Source organism: Microcaecilia unicolor, chromosome 1 (genome assembly GCF_901765095.1).
Source record: "Microcaecilia unicolor chromosome 1, aMicUni1.1, whole genome shotgun sequence".
NCBI classification, from domain to species: domain Eukaryota; kingdom Metazoa; phylum Chordata; class Amphibia; order Gymnophiona; family Siphonopidae; genus Microcaecilia; species Microcaecilia unicolor.
In genome coordinates this window covers 666,305,855-666,329,216 of record NC_044031.1, presented here as the reverse complement: position 1 = coordinate 666,329,216, position 23,362 = coordinate 666,305,855, and the positions used below count along the sequence as shown (strand labels likewise).

Genomic DNA, 23,362 nt, shown 5'->3' with positions numbered 1-23,362 from the left:
CGCTTTCACTAAAACATCTACAACAGGGCTTGGACGTCATATCAAAAATGCCCCTCCACATTTCTAAAGGTATTAATAACATATTTACTGTACCATAGGTAGACGTGCTTTAATTTTTGTGATCAAAATCCAGCTTTTGAAAATTACAGTTTCCATGATTTTCTGAACTGAAAGAGCTTATAGACAGGGAGCAAGAATCATCTTAAGCTTATTTCTTTCTGCCTTGCTTTCTTTTCTCATTTTTTTCTTCAGTCTACCTGCCTTTCTTTACTCAAGTTTCTCTTTCTAGGTTTATGGTTGAGGTAAAAGAGCCATGTCGGGATCTTGCATTGATATGAACAAGGTGAGTGTTATTTCTCTTCATTCATATTTTGGGCAAAAGAGTGATAATTATTGAAAGGAAAGTGAAGATGTATTTTTTATAATTTACATCATTTTAACTATGCATCAAAAGAGAACCTGGCTGAGGAAATGTGCAATGTACTGTTATAGAAACAAACACAAATGAAGAAAATCATCCCATACTAATTCTGATACAAATAAAGATACTGGAGAACTATTTGGACCACATGAAAAGTAGAGATATGGAGAAATAACATAGGAAAACATTGAGTACATAACAAAGGGAAAAGGATAAAGTGTGATAACCCAGTAAATGTTTAATGGATCAGATGGCCAACATCCTCGCCTACTGAAATATGAACAGATACTGAAACTGTTTTTTGCATCTAAGAAAAACCTCAATTGCTCATGCATAAAGAAAATAGAACTGATCCTGCTATATTTTTACAAACATTAACAAGGGTATATAAGAAAAAAGAAGTCCCACAATCCTGGGGTTCCTTCTCATTTGCATAATTTTAGCTATGTCTGAAGAAGTGTTTGTTGTCAGTTTGATTTTGGTAAGTCACACGCTAGTTGCCAGTTGAATTTGCAAGGCATTGCATTATGTGCTGGCCCCACATAAATCAGCACTAGATAGAACCACATCAACCACAGTGTCCTACAGCATTACTGTTCTACAGCACTATACAAATGGCAGAAATTCACGCATTTAGTATATGTTTTGGATGAGTGTTTTCTTTGTGTAATATCAGTCTAGCTTTTGACGTTAATCTCTAAATCCCTTTTAATCACTGAGAGTGTTGGTACAAACTCTTGATGCAGGCCTCACGACCGAAACACAAATCATGTCGAGTCTTTGTTACCCACTAATAAAATGTATGCACCACACCGCTTGCTGTTTTGTCACCATTGTTGTTGTTGCTTCTGTTTGTTTTGTGCAATGACTTGTTCTTCCCTTTACCTGCGATGTTTTGAGATGTGATCAGAATTGCACACAATATTTGAGGTGCAGTCACACCATGCAGCAATACAAAGGAATTATAATATACTCAGTTTTTATTCTTCTTTTCTTTCCTAATAATTCCTAACATTCTATTTGCTTTCTTGGCCATCATGCTGACTGTTGCTTAGCCTTCTTTCCCCCTGTTCATATATTTAATTATTCTAAACATTTATGCATGTAACATGTACATAAATGTGGCTGCCTAGGTTGTAGAATTGCCCTTTAATTGACAACAAATGGGATGTAGAAAATGTTATTGGATCAGGCGGAACAGCAAGACAAATGAATGATAACAGAGAATATCTACTTTTATTTTGCAGAACAAACAACCTGTTCATTAGTAATGCCTATTTTGGTATAAAAACATCCACAAGAGTTCATGGCAGTCACCAGATAGGAACATCATCAATGAAATCAATTATGTCTGTTGGACAAACAGTGGAGATATTGAAGGACCACTGTTGAACAATTGAGACTTAGGCTGAACAACAAAAAACATATGGATGTTATTTAAGCAGACAGTGCATGAAGTCAAAGAGGAGACAACTGGGCACAAAAGGGGATACAAAGGGAACATTGGGTACAAGAAAGAACACATTAGCTGACAAATGAAAGAGCGATTGCCAAAAGTCAGTGGAAACAAGCCAGAACATCACAACAATAGGAAACAGCTGCAGCCAGATGCCAATTACTGAATCGTCAACTTAAGAGGAATTGACAAACTGACGAGAGCTTAGTTGGAGAGAAAGGAAGAAGAGCACAAGAAGCAGCTAACTGAAATGATAAATAGACACTATTGCACTGATAGAGAATTGACAGGATTAAGAAGTAACACAAGCATTCCAACGAAACCTAAAAATCAAAAGATTTTGCTAACACAAGAGGAATAGGATGCATGGGCAGAGCAATTCAGGGAGCTGTTAAATAATAAGCTACAGCTTTCAACTTTTATGCATTTACAAATTGAGCGTCAAATGAGATTAAATCACTGAAGAAATTGTTAATGTAATAAAAGCATTGAAAAACAACAAGACCACCAGACCAGATTCCAATGAAGCTGATGATGTATGGTTGTACTGGGATGGCACCCCCAGAAGAATGGAAGTGAGGGGTGATTGTTAACTTACCAAAGAAAGGAGACATCACAAAGCATGGCAACTAAAGAGGCTCTTCTGTCAGTCCCCAGCAAGGGATCTATACTGTGCAACTTCAGTGGTTGCATAATGCTGTTGATGCCACCCAGTGAGAAGAACATGCAGGCTCTTATTGTGAAATATCATTGAACAAAGCCTGACATTTCAAAAGTGTCAATAAATTTGCCCTTTTATAGAAATCTTATCCCTAATGGTAGTACCGTGAGACTATTTCTAGGGGTCAACTGCAACATTTTGGAACCTGGAGGTCCGGTCCCAGCCCATTAAATACAAGGGATCACCTCTGGATAAGTCCCAGGGTTGTGGGGTTGGGTATAAGAGGAATGGAGGGGATCAGAATTGGCATCAGGAGGTTCAGATGACAAGATGGATTGGATGGGGAGGGGGATTAGCATTGAGGGGTTTATAAGGGGGATAAATAAATCAGAGAGGAGAGATTCAGAATCAGGGGCAAGGTGGCATGAGGGATCAACCGAGAGAGAGAACTGGAATCAGGAGAGGGGGACCTGACAACCTCATATGCAAGTCTAGGATGTTATTCAGCCAGGACCTCCACAAGTGCCTTATGCAGGTCCGGGCTGAATATCATCCAGGACCTGCATAAATGCCTGTGGCCAGCACATGTCCAGTCATCCCAGAAATTCAATGCAAGTAGTCAGACTTGGCCTGGGATTGAATATCGAGGTCTAATTTAGCTGGCAACGGTCAGCAGAAAACCATTGCCTTTGGATGAATATTGACTGGTGAATGCATTCCATTAGTGATACCTGCAAAGAATCCTTGAGATCATCTCACCACACTACAAATGAGGACATCCTGAGAAGACGTGACTCATGGATGCTACAAGATAATTTTAAACAAGAGAAGAGTCCAGCAGACTGAACACATTTTAATTGTAAAGCAATGAATTCCATCAGGTGGGAAGAGAAAGAGAGGAAGACCAAAGAAGACATGGCATAGCACATTCAAAGAAAATCTTCAGCACCTTGACAGCAACTGAGAAGAAACGGAAACTGTTGCAGCGAATTGAACGTACTGGAGAACATTTGCTGCCCATTGTTCCCAGGTGCACAGGCAGACTTAAGAGATAAGATTAGCTAGAGTCAAAAAGGTGTTCAGAGTCTAAGGGCCCTGTTTACTAAGGTGCTTTAGCGTTTTTAACGTGCCTACAATTAGCGCGTGCATTAACAGTGTAGGCGCCTATAGGGATGTTGTTGACATGTACACAGTTAACACGTGTACATGGTTAACGTGCATTAAAGATGCTAACGCGCCTATAATGCTGCTTAGTAAACAGGGCCCTAAGTCATCTAATTTACCTGAGTATCCTCTAATCTCTGAAAATCTCTCAAGTGAAATTGCAGAAAACACCATAAGAGGCAATGAATCAAAATAGAATAGAGTTGAGTTCCTCCTGTCAGACACAATAGGCTTAATTTATGATAATTTCTGTCCATAAATAAATAGTGGGAAAACTATTAAAATCAGATCCTGCAGTGAAATATAACCCCATCTGAAATGTGTTATGGTTCATGCCTTTTAAACCAAATTTCCAAAGAAGAAGTAAAATGAGTGACATGACTTTCATCTGTATTAACTCAGTATTTTAGAGCAGTGGTTCTCAACCCAGTCCTCAGGACACGCCTAGTCGGTCAGGTTTTTAGGACAACCACAACAAATAAAGGAAGAAGTCTGGCCACACCAGACCAACAAAAGCAAACACAATATTACATTTAAAATATCAAATAAATAAATTAGTTACTTTACACTCTCAGTTAAAATTTGCACTTAGCATGCTCTAACTGCAGAAATCAGCATTCGTTAAGTGCAAAGGCTGTGTGATAATTGTTGGGGGGGACAGGCGTGCTCAAAATGTCCTCAGGAATTAACACATGGATATATGCATAAGTGTGTGTAGAACCTGGTCGCACTTATCTCAGCTGCAATTAGCACCTCCTATTGAACAAACGGGGCCCTTTTCCTAAGCTGCAGTAAAAAGTGGCCTGTTGTGGTTTAGATGCATGAAATTGGTGCGCGTTGGGCCATGTTTTAACACAGCTAGGGAAAAAAGGCTTTTTTTAATTGGGGCGGTAAATAGCCATGTGCTAAAATTAAAAGTAGTGCATGGCTATTTTTGCCTGAGCCCTTACTACCACCCATTGACCTAGTGGTAAGGGCTCATGTGCTACTCACACTGTAATCATGCAACGTGTGCCAATATGAACACACTGCCAATTACCACTGCTGTAGAAAATAGAAAAATATTTTTTACCACAAGAAACAGAATGCGTCAACTTCAAAATTACCACTGGGTGCCCACGCTACCCCGGCGGTGGTATTGATTTGGCACATGCTACCCACGCGTTAGTCCTACCACTACTTAGTAAAAGGGCCCCTAAGCAAAACCACACTAACTACAGAAATTAAAGATAACTTGCATTAAGTACCATACGCTCACTGCATTATGCTATCCATGCCCCTTCTTCACCAATGACCCAACTAGTTACTGCAGTTAATGCATAAATTAATTCACTTTAGTAAAAGGTCCCATAAAAGTACACCAGGGATAGGGGAAAATTCTATAAATGGTGCTCAAAATTGGCACTGGAAAAAATCAGCACTGAACAGTATTCTATAATGGGTGTTCCGGGATTGGCACCCTTTATAGAATAGTGAGTAGTGCCGGGATTCATGCTCAACTTTGAGTGAGAGGAGTTAAACCAACTGAAACCAGGAGTAAATTCTGATGCACACATTTATTTATTTATTCATTCATTCATTCATTCATACTTGCATCCCACAATTATCCAAAAACGAGTATCGGTTCAATGTGGCTTTCATTTAACAGTTGTTAGAGATTACACTGATTCAATTACATTTGAAAGGTAATATAATGTTTTGTTTTACAGTGGTTGGCAAGATAACTATTAGTGTGTATGGAATACTCAATGGGTTTCTTGAGAAGGTATGTCTTAGTTCTTTTCTTAAAAGAAAAGATGTGTTACAGTTAGAGTTGTGTTGTGTATTGTTGCTCCAGAATGATTGGTGCATATTTTACTCATAGAATTTCCTGAAGAGGTAGGTCTTTAGGTCTTTTCTGAACTGGGGGTGGTTCGTGATGCTTCTTAAGACTATGGGAATTCAGTTCCACCATTTTGAGTCTAGGTAGCTACTTGTATAGTATGGTTTTGCAGTTGGGCAGGTGAAGTAGTAGGTAACCTCTGGTTCCTGGGTTTGCATTTCTTGGTGATAGTTTGATCATGTCTAGCATGTAGTCCGGTGACATGCCAAACAGTATTTTGAAGATGATTGTTCTAGTTTTGAAAAATAGTCTGGCCTTGATTGGGAGTCAATGTAGCATTGTGAGTAGTGGGGTTGCTCTATCATAATTTGACTTTTTGAATATCAATCTCACTGCTGTGTTTTGGACAGTCTGAAACAATTGTAGTAGGTTTTCTTTGCAGCCTACGTATGCTGAATTACAGTAGTCTAGTTGGGACAATATCTGCGTCTGTACTATAAGACGGAATGACTGTCTGGGGAAATAGTCTCTGATTCTTCTCAGTTTCCATAGTGCTTTGAAGCTTTTTGACATGATTACAGCAACTTGGGCTTCAAGGGTCAGATGTTTGTCAAGAATGATTCCTAGTATTTCTATTTGTGTTTCGATTGTATAAGATTGTTGATCTATTATGAGATTTTGTTAAGTGTTGGGATTGTGTTAGCTGGATAGAACCAGGGAGTTTGGTTTGGTCTTGGTTCAGTTTAAGTTTGACAGTTGTGGCCCAGTTTTCCATGAGGTCAAGTCCTTTTTTGGTCTTATCCAGTATCTCTGTGATACTGTTGTTGAAAGGTATGTAGATGGTGACATCGTCTGTGTATATGAATGGGTTTAAACCCATTCTTTTCCAGTTTCTTGCCAAGTGGAGCCATCAGGACATTGAATAATATTGGTGATATCGGGGAACCCCGAGGGACCCTGCATTCAGGGATCCAGGAGGCTGAAAACTCATTGAACATCTTGACAAGATAGGATCTAGTTCTTAGGAAACCATTGAACAAGGCTGCTACTGCTCCAGTTATTCCTATGTTATTGAGCAGGGTCATTAGTATTATGTGATCTACCAGTTCAAAGGCGCTTGACATAGTATTGACTGGCCTTGGCTTATTATTCTTCTGAATTTTGTGATCAGGGTGGTTATGACTGTTTCAGTGCTATAGCATGGACAGAAGCCTGATTGAGAGCTGTGAAAGACTGAGTAGTGCATTAGGTATTCCATTAATTGTTGTGCTACTAGTCCCTCTGTTGTTTTGGTCAGCAGTGGTATTGATGTCACTGGTCTGTAATTAGTGAGTTCATTGATCTTTCTGGTGGCGTCTTTAGTGATTGGAGTGAGTATGATGTTGCCCTTGTCATTTTCGTCACCCTTCTCTGCACCTTTTCTAATTCCACCACATCTTTTTTGAGATACGGTGACCAGAATTGAACACAATATTCAAGGTGTGGTCACACCATGGTGTGATACAATGGCTTTATAACATCCTCATTTTTGTTTTCCATTCCTTTCCTAATAATACCTAACATTCTATTTGCTTTCTTAGCCAAAGCAGCACACTGAGCAGAAGGTTTCAACGTATCCTCAACGACGACACTTAGATCCCTTTCTTGGTCTGTGACTCCTAACGTGGAACATTGCATGACGTAGCTATGATTCAGGTTCCTCTTTCCCACATGCATCACTTTGCACTTGCTCACATTAAACGTCATCTGCCTTTTAGACGCTCAGTCTCCCAGTCACATAAGTTCCTCTTGTAATTTTTCACTATCCTCCTGCGATTTAACGACTTTGCATAACTTTGTGTCATCAGTAAATTTAATTATCTCACTAGTTACTCCCATCTCTAGGTCATTTATAAATATGTTAAAAAGCAGCAGTCCCAGCAGTCAGTAGAATAGGGGAAAATAAAACCCACGACAACATTACAGGGTCTTTCAAGAACATGTATTCTACATGTTCAGTTAAGAGTTTGATGAACCAATCTGGTGGATTTTCCATCTTGTAGTTTGGACAGCTGTCTAGTAGGCAATTGACATGTGCATATTTTGTCAATACTGCTTTAACTGAGATGTTTGTTGGTATCTTGAAGGAGGATCAAATTCTGTCTGTGTTAATGTGGACCTCATTGATTTCACATTCGTGTAGGAAATCTATGAGTGTTGTTTGTGTTGCAGCAAGGTTTGATCTTTTTTTATTATTTTTTCCTTGAAATATTGTGCAAGCTCGTCTGCTATTAAAGTTTCTCATTTGACATTAGCAGAGCTTGTGTGTTCAGTACGTTTTTCATTAGTTGGGCACAGATTCCCCGAATTCTATATCACTGAACACATTTTAAGGGAATGCCCCAGTACACCTATGCCCCTCCCATAGCCACACCCCCTTTGCAGATCCAAATAGAAACAGGTGCTATTCTATAAATGGGTGTGTAAGTGTGTTTACGCACAGATCTGCTGTTTTTTGCCCCATTTTGGTGCTTTGTGTCTGTTAAAATGCTTTGCTTTTTTGCTCTGAAAACTCGGCATGGAAGTAGCACTTAACATTCAATGCCATACACAGAATTTCCCCCATAAAGTCTGTACACTTCTTCAAGAGTGAAGAGCCACGCTCACTGAAACATGTTAATAATTTTCATTCAAAGAAATTTGGTTTTGAAGAAGGATAAGCACAATTCAATTGTCTTTTTCTTTGCTCTTTTTCTTTATATTGACACTACTGTTAATACGTTACAGTGAGTTTGGCTCTTCACTCTTGAAGAAGTGCATAGACATTATCCTTAGTCAAATATCCCCCCCCCCCCCCCCCGTTTACAACGCCACGCTAGTGGCTGCTGTGTGGCAATGCCGACACAGCCCATTCAAGGTGAATGGGCTGTGTAATCATTAGCGCACTGGCAGCCGCTAGTGATAATTGCTTTGTAAACAGGGAGGGTTTGTGCCTTATACTGGTGGTGACGTCAACTTAAGGGTTTCTTACTATAGTTTTTTAATCATTCTATTTTTAGGTTGGAGGTAATATTTCATGGCATGACTTGGTTACGAATCTCAGGTCCTGCCACTTTTGCAAACAGAAGGTATGTGTAGTGAATTTGATATTATAGTCATGACTGAATCAGTATGAGCATTTATTTTTATGATTTGCACAGTTTGAGTCTTTATAGCATTTTAGAGCATTATATATGTCTGCCAAATATAGTGTGGTACATTTTATTAGAAACAGAGGAAATCATTGTTTTATGTTCTTAACTTATGATTTGATTAATATACATGTTTTTATATGTTTGTTTCAGAGTTTGCTATACCCCTGCTGCAGGTAGCTGCTGAAATGGGGCTGCATCAAGTTTTATTCCTTGTTTTATGTGAATACAAATTTTTCTAATGTTCTGCTTTTTTTGCTTTTCTTGGTCTGATGTGGTCAGACCTGTTCCCTGGTTCTGCACCTTGATGGCTTGTTTAGCCTCTCTTTGACCCACTACCCACAATGAATATGAAAGAGATAGATTTGCATTCAGTGGGAAAGAGTGGGCAAATCTATTTCATGCACATTCATTGTGAATATCCTAAAAACCTTGACTGGCTAGGTGTGTCAAGAGGACTGGGTTGAGAACCTCTTTTTCAGAGGGTTCTAGTTTTCTTCCTCCTTCTTGTGCTTTACCTTGGTAAATTGACAATCTGAAAATGTCCTTCCCTTGATCCACCTAATAATATGCACTGTTATCTAGACTATAACATACATATTTTCACACAAACTGCAAGGATGCATTTCACCCACAGGAAAAAAGGCAGGTACAAAGTCAATGACTAATTAGCGGTAGATATGCAGCCTTGACAGTCAGTATTTTCTTGTCCACTGCTAGCTTTATGCCAGGTATTCAATCCTGGGCCATATCTGCTCACCGACGTTCAATATCTAGAAATATGTGACTGGATAAAACCTAGCCTATTAAGTGTGATATTCAGCACTTAACCGGCTAACATGAACCACATAAAGATAGGACTTTGTTTTATGCGGTTACTTTAGGCAATTAAGTACTGAATATCGGCACTTAACCGGCTAAGTGCTAAATCTACTTCTGAAACACCCACAAAATAGCTAGCTTCGGCAACAAAAATGATAAAGGGGATAGGACGACTTCCCTATCAGGAAAGGCTAAAGCAGCTAGGGCTCTGCAGCTTAGAGAAAAGATGGCTGAGGGAATATATGATAGAGGTCTATAAAATAATGAGTGGAGTGGAAAGGGTAGACATAAATTGCTTGTTTACTCTTTCTAAAAATACCAGGACTAGGGTTCAAGCAATGAAGCTACAAAGTAGTACATTTAAAACAAATTGGAGAAAATATTTCTTCACTCAGTGTGTAATGAAACTCTGGAATTCATAGCCAGAGAATGTGGTAAAAGTAGTTAACTTAGTGGGGTTTAAAAAAGGTTTGGATAGCTTCCTAAAAGAAAAGTCCATAAGCCATTAATAAAATGGACTTGGCGAAAATCCATTGCTTATTTCTAGGATAAGCAGCATAAAATGTATTGTACTATTTTGAGATCTTGCCAGGTACTTGTAGCCTTGATTGGTCACTTTTGGAAACAGAATGCGGGGCTTGATGGACCTTTGGTCTGTCCCAGTATGGCAACGCTTATGATCTTATGTTCTTATCCGGTAAATACCACTGAATATGCCCAGTTAGTCCTGGACAAATGATTTAAATGGTTAGTTTATAAAAATGTCCTTTCCCTTTGACAATTAGGTACAAGGTCCACGAGTGCAAAGTACCGGTGAAATTTGTACCAAGGCATGCAGTTTTAAAACTTTCCCTGTAATGTTGTCGTGGGTTTTATTTTCCCCTATTCTACTGACTGCTGGGACTGCTGCTTTTTAACATATTTATAAATGACCTAGAGATGGGAGTAACTAGTGAGATAATTACATTTGCTGATGACACAAAGTTATGCAAAGTCATTAAATCGCAGGAGGATAGTGAAAAATTACAAGAGGAACTTATGTGACTGGGAGACTGAGCGTCTAAAAGGCAGATGACGTTTAATGTGAGCAAGTGCAAAGTGATGCATGTGGGAAAGAGGAACCTGAATCATAGCTACGTCATGCAATGTTCCACGTTAGGAGTCACAGACCAAGAAAGGGATCTAAGTGTCGTCGTTGAGGATACGTTGAAACCTTCTGCTCAGTGTGCTGCTTCGGCTAAGAAAGCAAATAGAATGTTAGGTATTATTAGGAAAGAAATGGAAAACAAAAATGAGGATGCTATAATGCCATTGTATCATACCATGGTGTGACCACACCTCGAATATTGTGTTCAATTCTGGTCGCCGTATCTCAAAAAAGATGTGGTGGAATTAGAAAAGGTGCAGAGAAGGGCGACGAAAATGATAAAGGGGATGGGACAACTTCCCTAAGACGAAAGGCTAGAGCAGCTAGGGCTCTTCAGCTTGGAGAAAAGGCGGCTGAGGGGAGATATGATAGAGGTCTATAAAATAATGAGTGGAGTGGAATGGGTAGATGTGAAGCGACTGTTTATGCTTTCCAAAAATACTAGGACTAGGGGGCATACAATGAAGCTACAATGTAGTAAATTTAAAACGAATTGCAGAAGATTTTTCTTCACTCAATGTGTAATTAAACTCTGGAATTCATTGCCAGAGAATGTGGTAAAGGCGGTCAGCTTAGTGGAGTTTAAAAAAGGTTTGGACGGCTTCCTAAAGGAAAAGTCCATAGACCGTTATTAAATGGACTTGGGGAAAATTCACTATTTCTGGGATAAGCAATATAGAATGTTTTGTACTTTTTTGAGATCTTGCCAGGTATTTGTGACCTGGATTGGCCACTGTTGGAAACAGGATGCTGGGCTTGTTGGACCTTCGGTCTTTCCCAGTATGGCAATACTTATGTACTTACCACTTTCTCACCTCTACTGAAATTTGTTACAGAAAGACTCATTGACTTCTAATGTCTTCTGTAAACTAATTTTACTGTTCTGTCATCTTATAGCATATGACTACTTGCTATATTATATACTATAGATGCTATATAAAACATTTTTCTCTCTTCCTAGTATCGAACAGAACCATTGATTGACAAGACTGAATGGGATAGCTTCTTCGATGAAAATGGCTTTCCTCTGCATTCTCTGGAGTTTATGAAACGTATTATTTTTGAGAGGGTGAGGATGTTCTCCTATCTCTTAAGAACATGTCTTGATTTTAGAAAAGTTCATGCAGGTATAATCAGCTATAATTAAGTAGAGATTAATATTTTTTTTTACCAATCTCTGCATTTCTTATATTAGTAGGATAGTCATGTAAGAGGGTAATTTCATAACTATGCACTCATAATTAAGAGACACCTGGTAGGAGTCTATCTATAGAGCAGGGGTGAGCAACCATGGTCCATGAGGGCCATGGCCCAATCAGGTTTTCAAGATTTCCACAATGAGTTTGCATGAGATCTATTTGCAAATCAATCTCATTCATATTCATTGTGGAAATCTTGAAAACCCAGCTGAATTGTGATCCTTGAGGATCATGGTTGGCCACCCTTTCTATATAGGCATGCAGGCACCTACTTTCCTTTGTAGAATACTAGCTTAACAGATGAAATACACACCTATAATTTAGGAATGAGCACTTATGCCAGACATAGAGCTCATGTAATTGCTTGTGACTCAGTCCCAGAAATATGTGGCTTATAGTAGTCTATAAGTTATGACTGTGTAAGTCTCGCCCATGTTCTGCCTGTACATATGACCATCAATAAAATATGCACTATGTAAGATCTATGCATGCTTAGAAAATAGCACTTAGGCAGATTGTTGGCATATATATGCATATGTGCACACATATGTGCATATATGCTAGTATTCTAATCATTCATGCACAAAATCGGTACATAAATGTTAGCACTTACTTTGTAGAATTCTATAAGGAAGCACCTTATTGTAGGCAGTGAAAGGTGTGTAAATAACAGTACTCTAGTTATTTATGTATATAAGTGGAATACCGACTAGCAGAAAAGTATGCACCATGATTTGATAGTACATACTTTACCAGTGGTCATGTGGATAGGTGGAGTTTGGGCAAAGCATGGGCAGAGTACAAAGGTATAGAATGCCATACTTTGTGTTTTCGTGTCAAGTGGCGTTTAGATGGCGACTCTGGCTGTGAAGAACTAAAGCCGGTGCTGGGCAAGCTTGTACGATCTGGGTCCCATATATGGCAATCCAGTTTAGGATGGGCTGGACTGTGGCATAGCCAGACTTTGGGGGGCCCAGAGTTAACATGGGGGGCATTAGGCATATAAGCATGAGTAGTTCTCGATATACAAAATAATCTCATAGAGTACACTTGATAATGAATTTCTAAGTGAACAGTCTGTCCTGCATCAACAATATCCCCATACACACTTATGGAAACTTTGGAAACACTAACATTTTTAAATATAGTAACTTTATTCCATAACTTAAACTTTGCAATTATAGTAGACTTGTGTCTGGTTAACATCTCAACACACATCACAGTGTCTGGCAAAATAATTACCACAATGGCACATATCTTTCAACTTTGCTTTATAACAAATATACATTTCTTACAAAGCTGTATTAATAACACAGGTAAAATACCTTTGAAGTAGCAGTTTAATTATGTAGCCTGAAAATTTAATATACAAAAAATATCAACTCCTAACACTGCACACTCATCATGCTGTTAATTTAAACATATATTTTGCATCCACCTAAAACCCCATAATCCCTCCTCTAAAAATGATATTAAAACAATTTAAAAAGATGCAGCAGAATTAGAAAAGCTTCAAAGAAGGGCAACCAAAATGATAAAGGAGAGTGAACTCCTCTCATATGAGGAAAGGCTTAAGAGGTTAGGACTCTTCAGCTTAGAAAAGAGACAGCTGAGGGGGAATATGAGAGTTCTACAAAATCCTGAGTGGAGTAGAGCAGGTAAATGTGAATTAATTGTTTATTCTTTCAAAAAGTATAAAGAATAGGGGACACAAAATGAAGTTACATAGTAATAGTTTTAAAATGAATAGAAGGAAATATTTTTTCATGCAACGAATAGTTAAGCTCTGGAACTTGCTGCCAGAGAATGTGGTAACAGCAGTTAGTATATCTGGTTTAAAATAAATTTGGATAAGTTCCCTGAGGAAAAGTACCTAAACTGCTATTAAGGTGGAGATGGGGAAGCCACTACTTGTCCCTGGGGTTGGCAGCATGGAATCTTGTTACTCAGGATTCTGCCAGATACTTGAGTAGAGAGGTGTTGTAGCCGTGTTAGTCCACTTTTAAAGGTAATCAATAGAAATAAAACAAACTAAAACATGGAAAAGAAAATAAGATGATACCTTTTTTATTGGACATAACTTAATACATTTCTTGATTAGCTTTCGAAGGTTGCCCTTCTTTGTCAGATCAGAAATAAGCAAATGTTGGTAGATGACAGTATATATAAGTGAAACATCAAAGCATTCCAGTGACAGACTTCCCTTGGAAGCAAGGGAATGAAAGAGAGAAACGATGGAGCTGGGGACTGATAGGGTGATGAGATCCAGTGGAGGGTAGATGAGGGCTAATAGGATGGGAATGAGGGCTAAGGAAGTGGGTGAAAAAAGATAGGGGTTTAGGAGACTGGATATTAAGTGAGAGACAGAGGGAGCAATGGTAAAAGCTAGTAGGTACAGTGGTGGAAATAAGTATTTGATCCCTTGCTGATTTTGTAAGTTTGCCCACTGACAAAGACATGAGCAGCCCATAATTGAAGGGTAGGTTATTGGTAACAGTGAGAGATAGCACATCACAAATTAAATCCGGAAAATCACATTGTGGAAAGTATATGAATTTATTTGCATTCTGCAGAGGGAAATAAGTATTTAATCCCTCTGGCAAACAAGACCTAATACTTGGTGGCAAAACCCTTGTTGGCAAGCACAGCGGTCAGACGTCTTCTGTAGTTGATGATGAGGTTTGCACACATGTCAGGAGGAATTTTGGTCCACTCCTCTTTGCAGATCATCTCTAAATCATTAAGAGTTCTGGGCTGTCGCTTGGCAACTCGCAGCTTCAGCTCCCTCCATAAGTTTTCAATGGGATTAAGGTCTGGTGACTGGCTAGGCCACTCCATGACCCTAATGTGCTTCTTCCTGAGCCACTCCTTTGTTGCCTTGGCTGTATGTTTTGGGTCATTGTCGTGCTGGAAGACCCAGCCACGACCCATTTTTAAGGCCCTGGCGGAGGGAAGGAGGTTGTCACTCAGAATTGTACGGTACATGGCCCCATCCATTCTCCCATTGATGCGGTGAAGTAGTCCTGTGCCCTTAGCAGAGAAACACCCCCAAAACATAGCATTTCCACCTCCATGCTTGACAGTGGGGACGGTGTTCTTTGGGTCATAGGCAGCATTTCTCTTCCTCCAAACACGGCGAGTTGAGTTCATGCCAAAGAGCTCAATTTTTGTCTCATCTGACCACAGCACCTTCTCCCAATCACTCTCGGCATCATCCAGGTGTTCACTGGCAAACTTCAGACGGGCCGTCACATGTGCCTTCCGGAGCAGGGGGACCTTGTGGGCACTGCAGGATTGCAATCCGTTATGTCGTAATGTGTTACCAATGGTTTTCGTGGTGACAGTGGTCCCAGCTGCCTTGAGATCATTGACAAGTTCCCCCCTTGTAGTTGTAGGCTGATTTCTAACCTTCCTCATGATCAAGGATACCCCACGAGGTGAGATTTTGCGTGGAGCCCCAGATCTTTGTCGATTGACAGTCATTTAGTACTTCTTCCATTTTCTTACTATGGCACCAACAGTTGTCTCCTTCTCGCCCAGCGTCTTACTGATGGTTTTGTAGCCCATTCCAGCCTTGTGCAGGTGTATGATCTTGTCCCTGACATCCTTAGACAGCTCCTTGCTCTTGGCCATTTTGTAGAGGTTAGAGTCTGACTGATTCACTGAGTCTGTGGACAGGTGTCTTTCATACAGGTGACCATTGCCGACAGCTGTCTGTCATGCAGGTAACGAGTTGATTTGGAGCATCTACCTGGTCTGTAGGGGCCAGATCTCTTACTGGTTGGTGGGGGATCAAATACTTATTTCCCTCTGCAGAATGCAAATAAATTCATATACTTTCCACAATGTGATTTTCCGGATTTAATTTGTGATGTGCTATCTCTCACTGTTACCAATAACCTACCCTTCAATTATGGGCTGCTCATGTCTTTGTCAGTGGGCAAACTTACAAAATCAGCAAGGGATCAAATACTTATTTCCACCACTGTAGATGAGAAGTGAAACAGAGACTAAGGTGAGAGAAAGGGGGATAAACACAAATAATGAGGGGGGTCATGAAATGAAAGGTCACTGCCAGACAGATGTAGAGAAGGAAAGGACAAAGCCAAGAGGAGAGAGAAGAAATGGAAACACCAATGTGGAAAAGAATTTAGAGAAAACGGACACTTGGAAAGTGGAAAAGAGACTGGGACCAGTCCAATTAGAAAAATAAAGTGCTCTGACAAGAAAGGTAGAAAAGAAATATTTTTATTTAATACTTTTTAAGGACTGAGATGTGCCTGCTTTGTGAAATGTACGTCTTTTCTATTTTTGTATTTTGCAGAGTGCAGGAGAAAATACATTTCTGTTTCTCTTTTACCAGTGTTACCTGGCTTTCTTGAGGGAGATCTCTATTTCAGCTTTTCTGTGGTTCCCTGTTTTGTATAGTGAGAAAAGAATTAAATGTGCTTGGAGTTGTAGAATGATTAGAAAAATTAGTGCTCATTATTGCTTGTTATGTGAATGAATATTCCATCACTGTTTCATTATTGCCTGCCAGACCAGTCCAGTATTACTACATTTTAAGGGCATTTGTTTTAATTTGTGTATGCAGTCCTTACATGCATATGATTTTGCTTTTAAAACCCAAAGGTAAATCTTAAGTGTGGTTAAACAGCAAGGCTTCTGTGGATAGGGACAGAGTTCACAGGATGGGGTAGGGATGGGGACAAACTTTGCCCCCGTGTCATTCTCTAATTTTGACAAATAAATGTAATTGATGTTACTCCTCTATGTTTAACTGTGGTTATTGTTGGAAGATCCATCAACAGCCCTACTTCCCTCCATTCATGTGATTTCTCCATAGCAGTTCTTTTGTTCCTCCACCTTGGTTGCTGTTTTTATTTTTTTTAAATGGCATAGGAAATGCCAACAACATATCCTACATCCATTGTATGTCATTACTTAAGGAAAACAAGCAGCAAAAACATATTTTGTGTTTTGTCATTTGTCAATAATAGTGTGCAGTCTTTGGAAATAGTATGCACTATGTGAAAAGAGTACACCCTCTTTCCTAATAGCCAAAACACCATGCATGTGTAAACTATTGTGCATATGCAAACTACTGTACTTGCACAAACTTGTGCATTCATGCACTCCCTATTGGGGAAAGAGTGTGCCCTCTTTCCACGTAGGACTAGATCCAGTGAATGGTGCCCAGAGTCACATTGAGCTGCAGTGAGAATTGAACCCAGTTGACCAGGATCAAAGCCCACTGCACTAACCACTAGGCTACTCCTCTCTAGGCCACTAATTGATTGCTAACACCCAATTATTGGTGCTAATTTGCTCATTACTCAAATAAATGCACATACAACTTGGGTGTGTGTCTAAATTTGCACATGCAGTTTTGAGCGCTATTTATAGAATCTGGAGGATAGTGCACATTATTTCCAAAATGGCCAAATGAAAACAAATAAAATTAAAATTTATAATAAAAGACATTGGAAGTGACACAAAACAGGAGTGGAGGACTGGCTTAGTCATTATAGCACTGGTCTTAATATCCAGAGATGGCCAGTTCAAATCTCATTGCTGTTCCTTGTGATCTTGGTCAAGTCACTTAACCCTCCATTATCTCAGGAATAAGCTTAGATTTTGAGCCCAGCAGGGAAATACTCAGTGTACCTGAATGTAACTCACCTTGAGCTACCACTGAAAAGGAGTGAGCAAAATCCAGAAAAATAAAACAAAACATTGTTGGCAGTTGATCCCTACAGACAACTGGTTTTGGGCAATGCATGAACAAAAATGACAATGTTAGAGTTGGGTGGGTAATTTTGGTTGGGTATGGATTAGAAAAAAAGAGATGACAAACAAAAACAACATAATCCTTAAATAAAAAAAAAACACTGGAAAAGTCATTCAGTCATTCAAAAAATACTGCAGAAAATAAAGGACAGATGAAGGGCAGCATGTCAAATGTATCAGAAAGGATTTCAGAAGACAGACCTAACATATTATCTGAATTCTTGATTCTATTGATTTCACAAGAGATAGTAAGTTCATATTTTCATCTACCCAGAGAGCTGTGAATCTTTGGGGTAATAAGTCTTTGTTCATATAATGTTTCTTATTGTTACTTTGAAGGATGAAACATCAAAATAATAGCCTTGTTCCTATCTTTAACCCAAGTTCCTACTGTAGTTGGTTTTAGACATTTCAGGGCAGCTGAATAACTTTTTACTTGTTCTTCAGTGCTTGAACAGACACTTAATGAGATCACATTAACATTTCTTTCAGGGTATTCTTTCAACTGTAAGACCAGAGGCATGGAAATTTCTCACAGGCTACTATCCTTGGAGAAGTACCTCTGATGATCGACTAGTGATTGATGGTATGAGAAGGTATGACCACCAGACCCTGTTCTCTTGAAATCATTTATAAATAGTTATATTCACCCGTGTTCTTACTGTACACCGCCTTCAGTGAATTCCTTCAAAAAGGCGGTAAATAAATCCTAATAAATAATAAATAAATAGTATGTGAACTGCCTAGATATTCTTACCATTATTTGCAGTTGATCAGATATAATAAGCCATAAATGAATCTAGCCATTTTTCCCTTATGACTGTCAAGGGTAGGTCACTCATACGATGAAATAATGTCACTGTAAACTTATGTAACTCATGATTAGAAAACGTTTCAGCCACATGCTGATCCTGAATACTGTTGAGCAGTCAAAAAAGTTCAAACCAAATTAGCTTCTTGGTCTTTGAGATCATAGAAATGCTGCATCTGACTTTTCTTAAGTTCCGAAAACTGCTCCAGGTCACACTCATGGGCTTTACAGGGATACAGAAATTTATCTCTGCTTGCATCCTCTCAGCAAGGTGCAGCAACATGAGATTGTGCCTTTCTCTCAGCAGAGACTGATAGAGGTTTACTTTCACGTGTTCTGTCAATGGCAATGTTGACAATAAAAGGGTAATTCTATAAAAGGGGTACCGACATGTAAACACCAAATATGTATGCAAATGATTAGAATACCAGCATATGCGCATAAAAGAGTACATGTAGAGCAGCGTTTTAGAAAGGACGTCCGTCAGTACGTCACAAACGGACGTCCATCTCACATGTATCTTAGAGTAGGATACAGCCTGTTCTAAAATACATGTGAGATAGACGTCCGTGTGCTTTTAACGTCTATTTTACAAACTGAAACGTCCAAATTATGAATGGGACAGAACAAGGGATATGAACTTCTGTGTGGCAGCAAAGGCACATCCATCTTATAAAACGGCCACAAAGACACCTTGTTAATGCACAGAGGGGTAGAGCAGTGGGTTGGGAATCAGGGGACCCAGGTTCAAATCCAACTTCAATCAAGTTTGTGATTTTTGTTTTTTAATTTTGAGCCCTCTTACTGTACCTGAATGTTCACCACTTCAATAGCCTTCAGAAATGCAGGTGGCTTCTATATTTGGGTACAGTAAGTAGTTTTCTCTTACTGGAAGGCTCACAATTGGAAAAAAAAATAGCTGAATTGGGATTTAAACCTGGGTTCCTTGGTTCTCAGTTCACTGAACTAACTGATAGGCTGCTCCTCAGGTTTGCATGTTCTTCCATTAAGGATGTCCATACTATTTGATGCTGTCATAGAACCTAGTATCTCTTGCCAGTTTCACATCGGGAGAAGAAGGGGGACATCAACCACTGAGGACTAAGGAAGTATTGTGTCTTAATTCCTCTAGTGGACAGTAGCTTAATCAGAGCACCATGTACCAAGTCTAAATACCAGGGTCCATCTTTTTAGACATGAATGTCCCTTCCCGTTCTGTGATCGGAGCTAGATGTCCATATTTTTGCCCCTTCCTAGTCCCACCCAAACCACATCCAGATCACGCTCCCTTGCCCTATAGACATACTGTAGTGTTTTTACATCTATATCCTGGCTTTATATAATAGAGATTTGGATATCCTTCAATATGGACATCTATATTTTAGTTTTCAGATGTTCAAACATAAAAATAGTGCCTCTAAAATAACCACCATAAGCACATGAATGCAAAAAGTCCAACTAAGCCATGTTCTATAGTAAGGTGCATAAATGTGAAAGAGTGTAGTTTAAAGGTAGGCATGCATAAAGGGGCATAATCGAACAGAAACGTCTATCTCCATGGGCGTTTATCTCCGAGAACGGGTCCGTGAAGGGGCGGACCAAACTGTATTTTCGGAAAAAATAGACGTCCATGTTTTATTCGACAATTTGTGAGGTGGACGTTTTTGTTTTTCAGCGATAACGGAAAATGAAAGCGCCCAGCTCAAAAACGAATAACTCCAAGACATTTATTCGTGGGAGGGGCCAGGATTCGTAGTGCACTGGTCCCCCTCACATGCCAGGACACCAACCGGGCACCCTAGGGGGCACTTCTACAAAAACAAAAAAAAAGGTAAAAGAGCTCCCAGGTGCATAGCACCCTTCCCTTTTGTGTTGAGCCCCCCAAATCCCCCTCAAAACCCACTGTCCACAAGTCTACACCATTACTATAGCCCTAAGGGGTGAAGGGGGGCACCTACATGTGGGTACAGTGGGTTTGGGGGGCGGTTTGGAGGGCTCCCATTTACCAGCACAAGTGTAACAGGTGGGGGGGATGGGCCTGGGTCCACCTGCCTGAAGTCCACTGCACCCCCTAATAACTGCTCCAGTGACCTGCATACTGCTGCCAGGGAGGTGGGTATGACATTTGAGGGTGAAAATAAAAAGTTGTGAAACGGCATATTTTGTGGTGGGAGGGGGTTTGTGACCACTGGGGGAGTCAGGGGAGGTCATCCCCGATTCCCTCTAGTGGTCATTTGGTCATTTAAGGCACTTATTGGGGCCTTATTCGTGGAAAAACAGGGTCCAGGAAACGTGCCCTAAATTCTCGCTACAAACGCATATTTTTTTTCCATTATCGGCGAAAGGCGCCCATCTCTGATCGGCCGATAACCACGCCCCAGTTCCGGCTTCACCACGCCTTCGACACGCCCCCATCAACTTTGTCCGCATCCGCGATGGAGTGCAGTTGAAAACGTCCAAATTCGGCTTTCGATTATACCGCTTTATTCGTTTTTGTGAGTTAAACGTCTATCTCCCGATTTGGGTCACAATATAGGCGTTTTTCTATTTCGATTATAAGCAGGATATTGTACTAAAACATTTTACTTTCTTTTTATGACTTCTTTCTGGAAACCGTCTTGAGCTAATGGCTTGATAGTATATAAAACAATGTATTTGTATTGATATTGATATTAACTTCATGACAATATACATAATCATCTTTATCCCTTTTGCCGTTTTAGAAAGTTGCACTTTTGATGTCACCAGGATCTGGGTTTAATCAGAAACAGGGGGAGGCTGTCAGCTTTAAGTGTGCTCTGCCAATATAGTATGCACTAAAATAAAACAAAATCATTTTATTTTACAAAACTGAAAGAAACAAAACAAATCACCAGTCCTTTCCCCCTTCACTCCCCTCTCTCCTTCCACCTCAAATGCTAGAAAGTGCTAAATATTAGAGGTGGGCAGCCTGAATTTTTTTTCATTTTCCTGTGTCATTTATGGGAATGTTTGTTTTGTTTGGATGTTTTCAGACATTTTTTTGTTATGGGAACAATGTTGTTAAGAATGCACGCTCTTTCAGAAGAGAGCACAAGATTTAGGAAAGAATACGTGTGTGTACTCATTCCTGATAGTGCATGTACGTGCACTCTTTCCAAAGAGTGCTCACTATTGATCATAAATTAAAGACATTTTAATTTTGTATTTTTTTTTGCTTGTTTTCATTTTATAATGACATGGGTTATGTTGTTGAAATTTCCCATGTAACATAGTAGATGATGGCAGAAAAAGACCTGCACGGTCCATCCAGTCTGCCCAACAAGATAAACTCATATGTGCTACTTTTTGTGTATACCTTACCTTGATTTGTACCTGTCCTTTTCAGGGCACAGACCGTATAAGTCTGCCCAGCACTATCCCCGCCTCCCAACCACCAGCCCCGCCTCCCACCACCGGTTCTGGCACAGACCATATAAGTCTGCCCAGCACTATCCCCGCCTCCCACCACCGGCTCTGGCACAGACCGTATAAGTCTGCCCAGCACCATCCCCGCCTCCCGCCACCGGCTCTGCCACCCAATCTCGGCTAAGCTCCTTAGGATCCATTCCTTCTGAACAGGATTCCTTTATGTTTATCCCACGCATGTTTGAATTCCGTTACCGTTTTCATTTCCACCACCTCCCGTGGGAGGGCATTCCAAGCATCCACTACTCTTTCTGTGAAAAAATACTGTCATTTTAAATGAATGATAAGACCAGTGAAGAATGCCAAAACACTAAGGTCTATCAAACAACATATGGTTTATGCATTATTGGGTTTAATATACTGCCATTTCAATGTGGTTCACAGATCAATTAATAATAATAAAAGAAACAAGAACTCCAATTTGCAATTAAAGATTAAAAGAACAGTAAAACATAAAAGACCCCAGCAGATTGTTGCAATCCGGTTCAAGCCACGGTGGGAATTGAGATATGTCAGACTCCATCAAATAGTAAAGGCTAATTTCAATAAATGTGTCTTTAGTGCCATTTTAAATCTCAAGAAAGAAAGTTCAGTATGCAGTGAATGGGGCATCAAATTCCATAAAAAGGGAGCCATGCTGGAAAAAGCACGCTGTCTTGTGGAATCCAGGTGCATAGACCGAACTGATGAAAATTTGAAACAGACTTCATCTAATGGTCTTAAAGTCCTAAATGGGACATGAAAGAAGATCTTAGAGGGAAGATAAGAGGGGTCATTATGATAAAGTACCATATGGGCCGCAGTCAAAGTCTTAAACTGGAAACGATATTGGACTGGGAGCCAATGGGGATCCCATAGTAGAGGGTGATATTAGTGAGGAGTCCAATTGTGGTGTTTTGTATAGTTTGCAGCCGATGAAAGGTGTAATTCAGTAAACATGTGTATACTATATTACAGTAATCTATATGAGATGCTTTAAAGCATCGAGTCTTTCAAGAAGAAACATCTAAATCTGAATAGAGACAGCAAAACTGTCTAAGAGAAATAGGCATGTTTTAAGCAGGGCATTAAACTGGGACTCAAAACTGAGATGTTGGTCAATTATAACCCTGAAGTAAACTGAGATATCAAGGAAGCAGGTGAACTATAAAGACTGCCTATTCATCAGTCGTATGGCCACCACTTTTGTTAGATTCAGTACTACATGATTGTCAGATAAACAATTAGCAATACAGTCTAACCAGGTTTGGATTCTAGTAAGACTGATTTTCTGGGGATCTATGGATTCAAATAATAAAATGTCGACATTGAGATTGAGGGGTCCTTTTCCAAAGGCACACTGAAAAGTGGCCTGCGGTAGTGTAGGCATGGGTTTTGGGTGCGCACAGAATCATTTTTCAGTAAGAAACAAGTGAAAAAGACCTTTTTAATTTTTGCCACAAATGGACGTCC

At 39.7% G+C, this 23,362-nt stretch overlaps 1 protein-coding gene across 1 annotated transcript in view; it reads left to right on the top strand.

Moving 5' to 3' along the window:
- Positions 1–313: 313 nt before the first annotated feature.
- TBC1D21 (TBC1 domain family member 21) overlaps positions 314–23,362 on the top strand; it is a 115,631-nt gene continuing 92,582 nt past the window's right edge. The window contains 3 exon segments of the mRNA XM_030191427.1: positions 314–343; positions 11,625–11,732; positions 18,145–18,248. Of these exon segments, the coding sequence (XP_030047287.1) occupies positions 314–343; positions 11,625–11,732; positions 18,145–18,248 (242 nt within the window).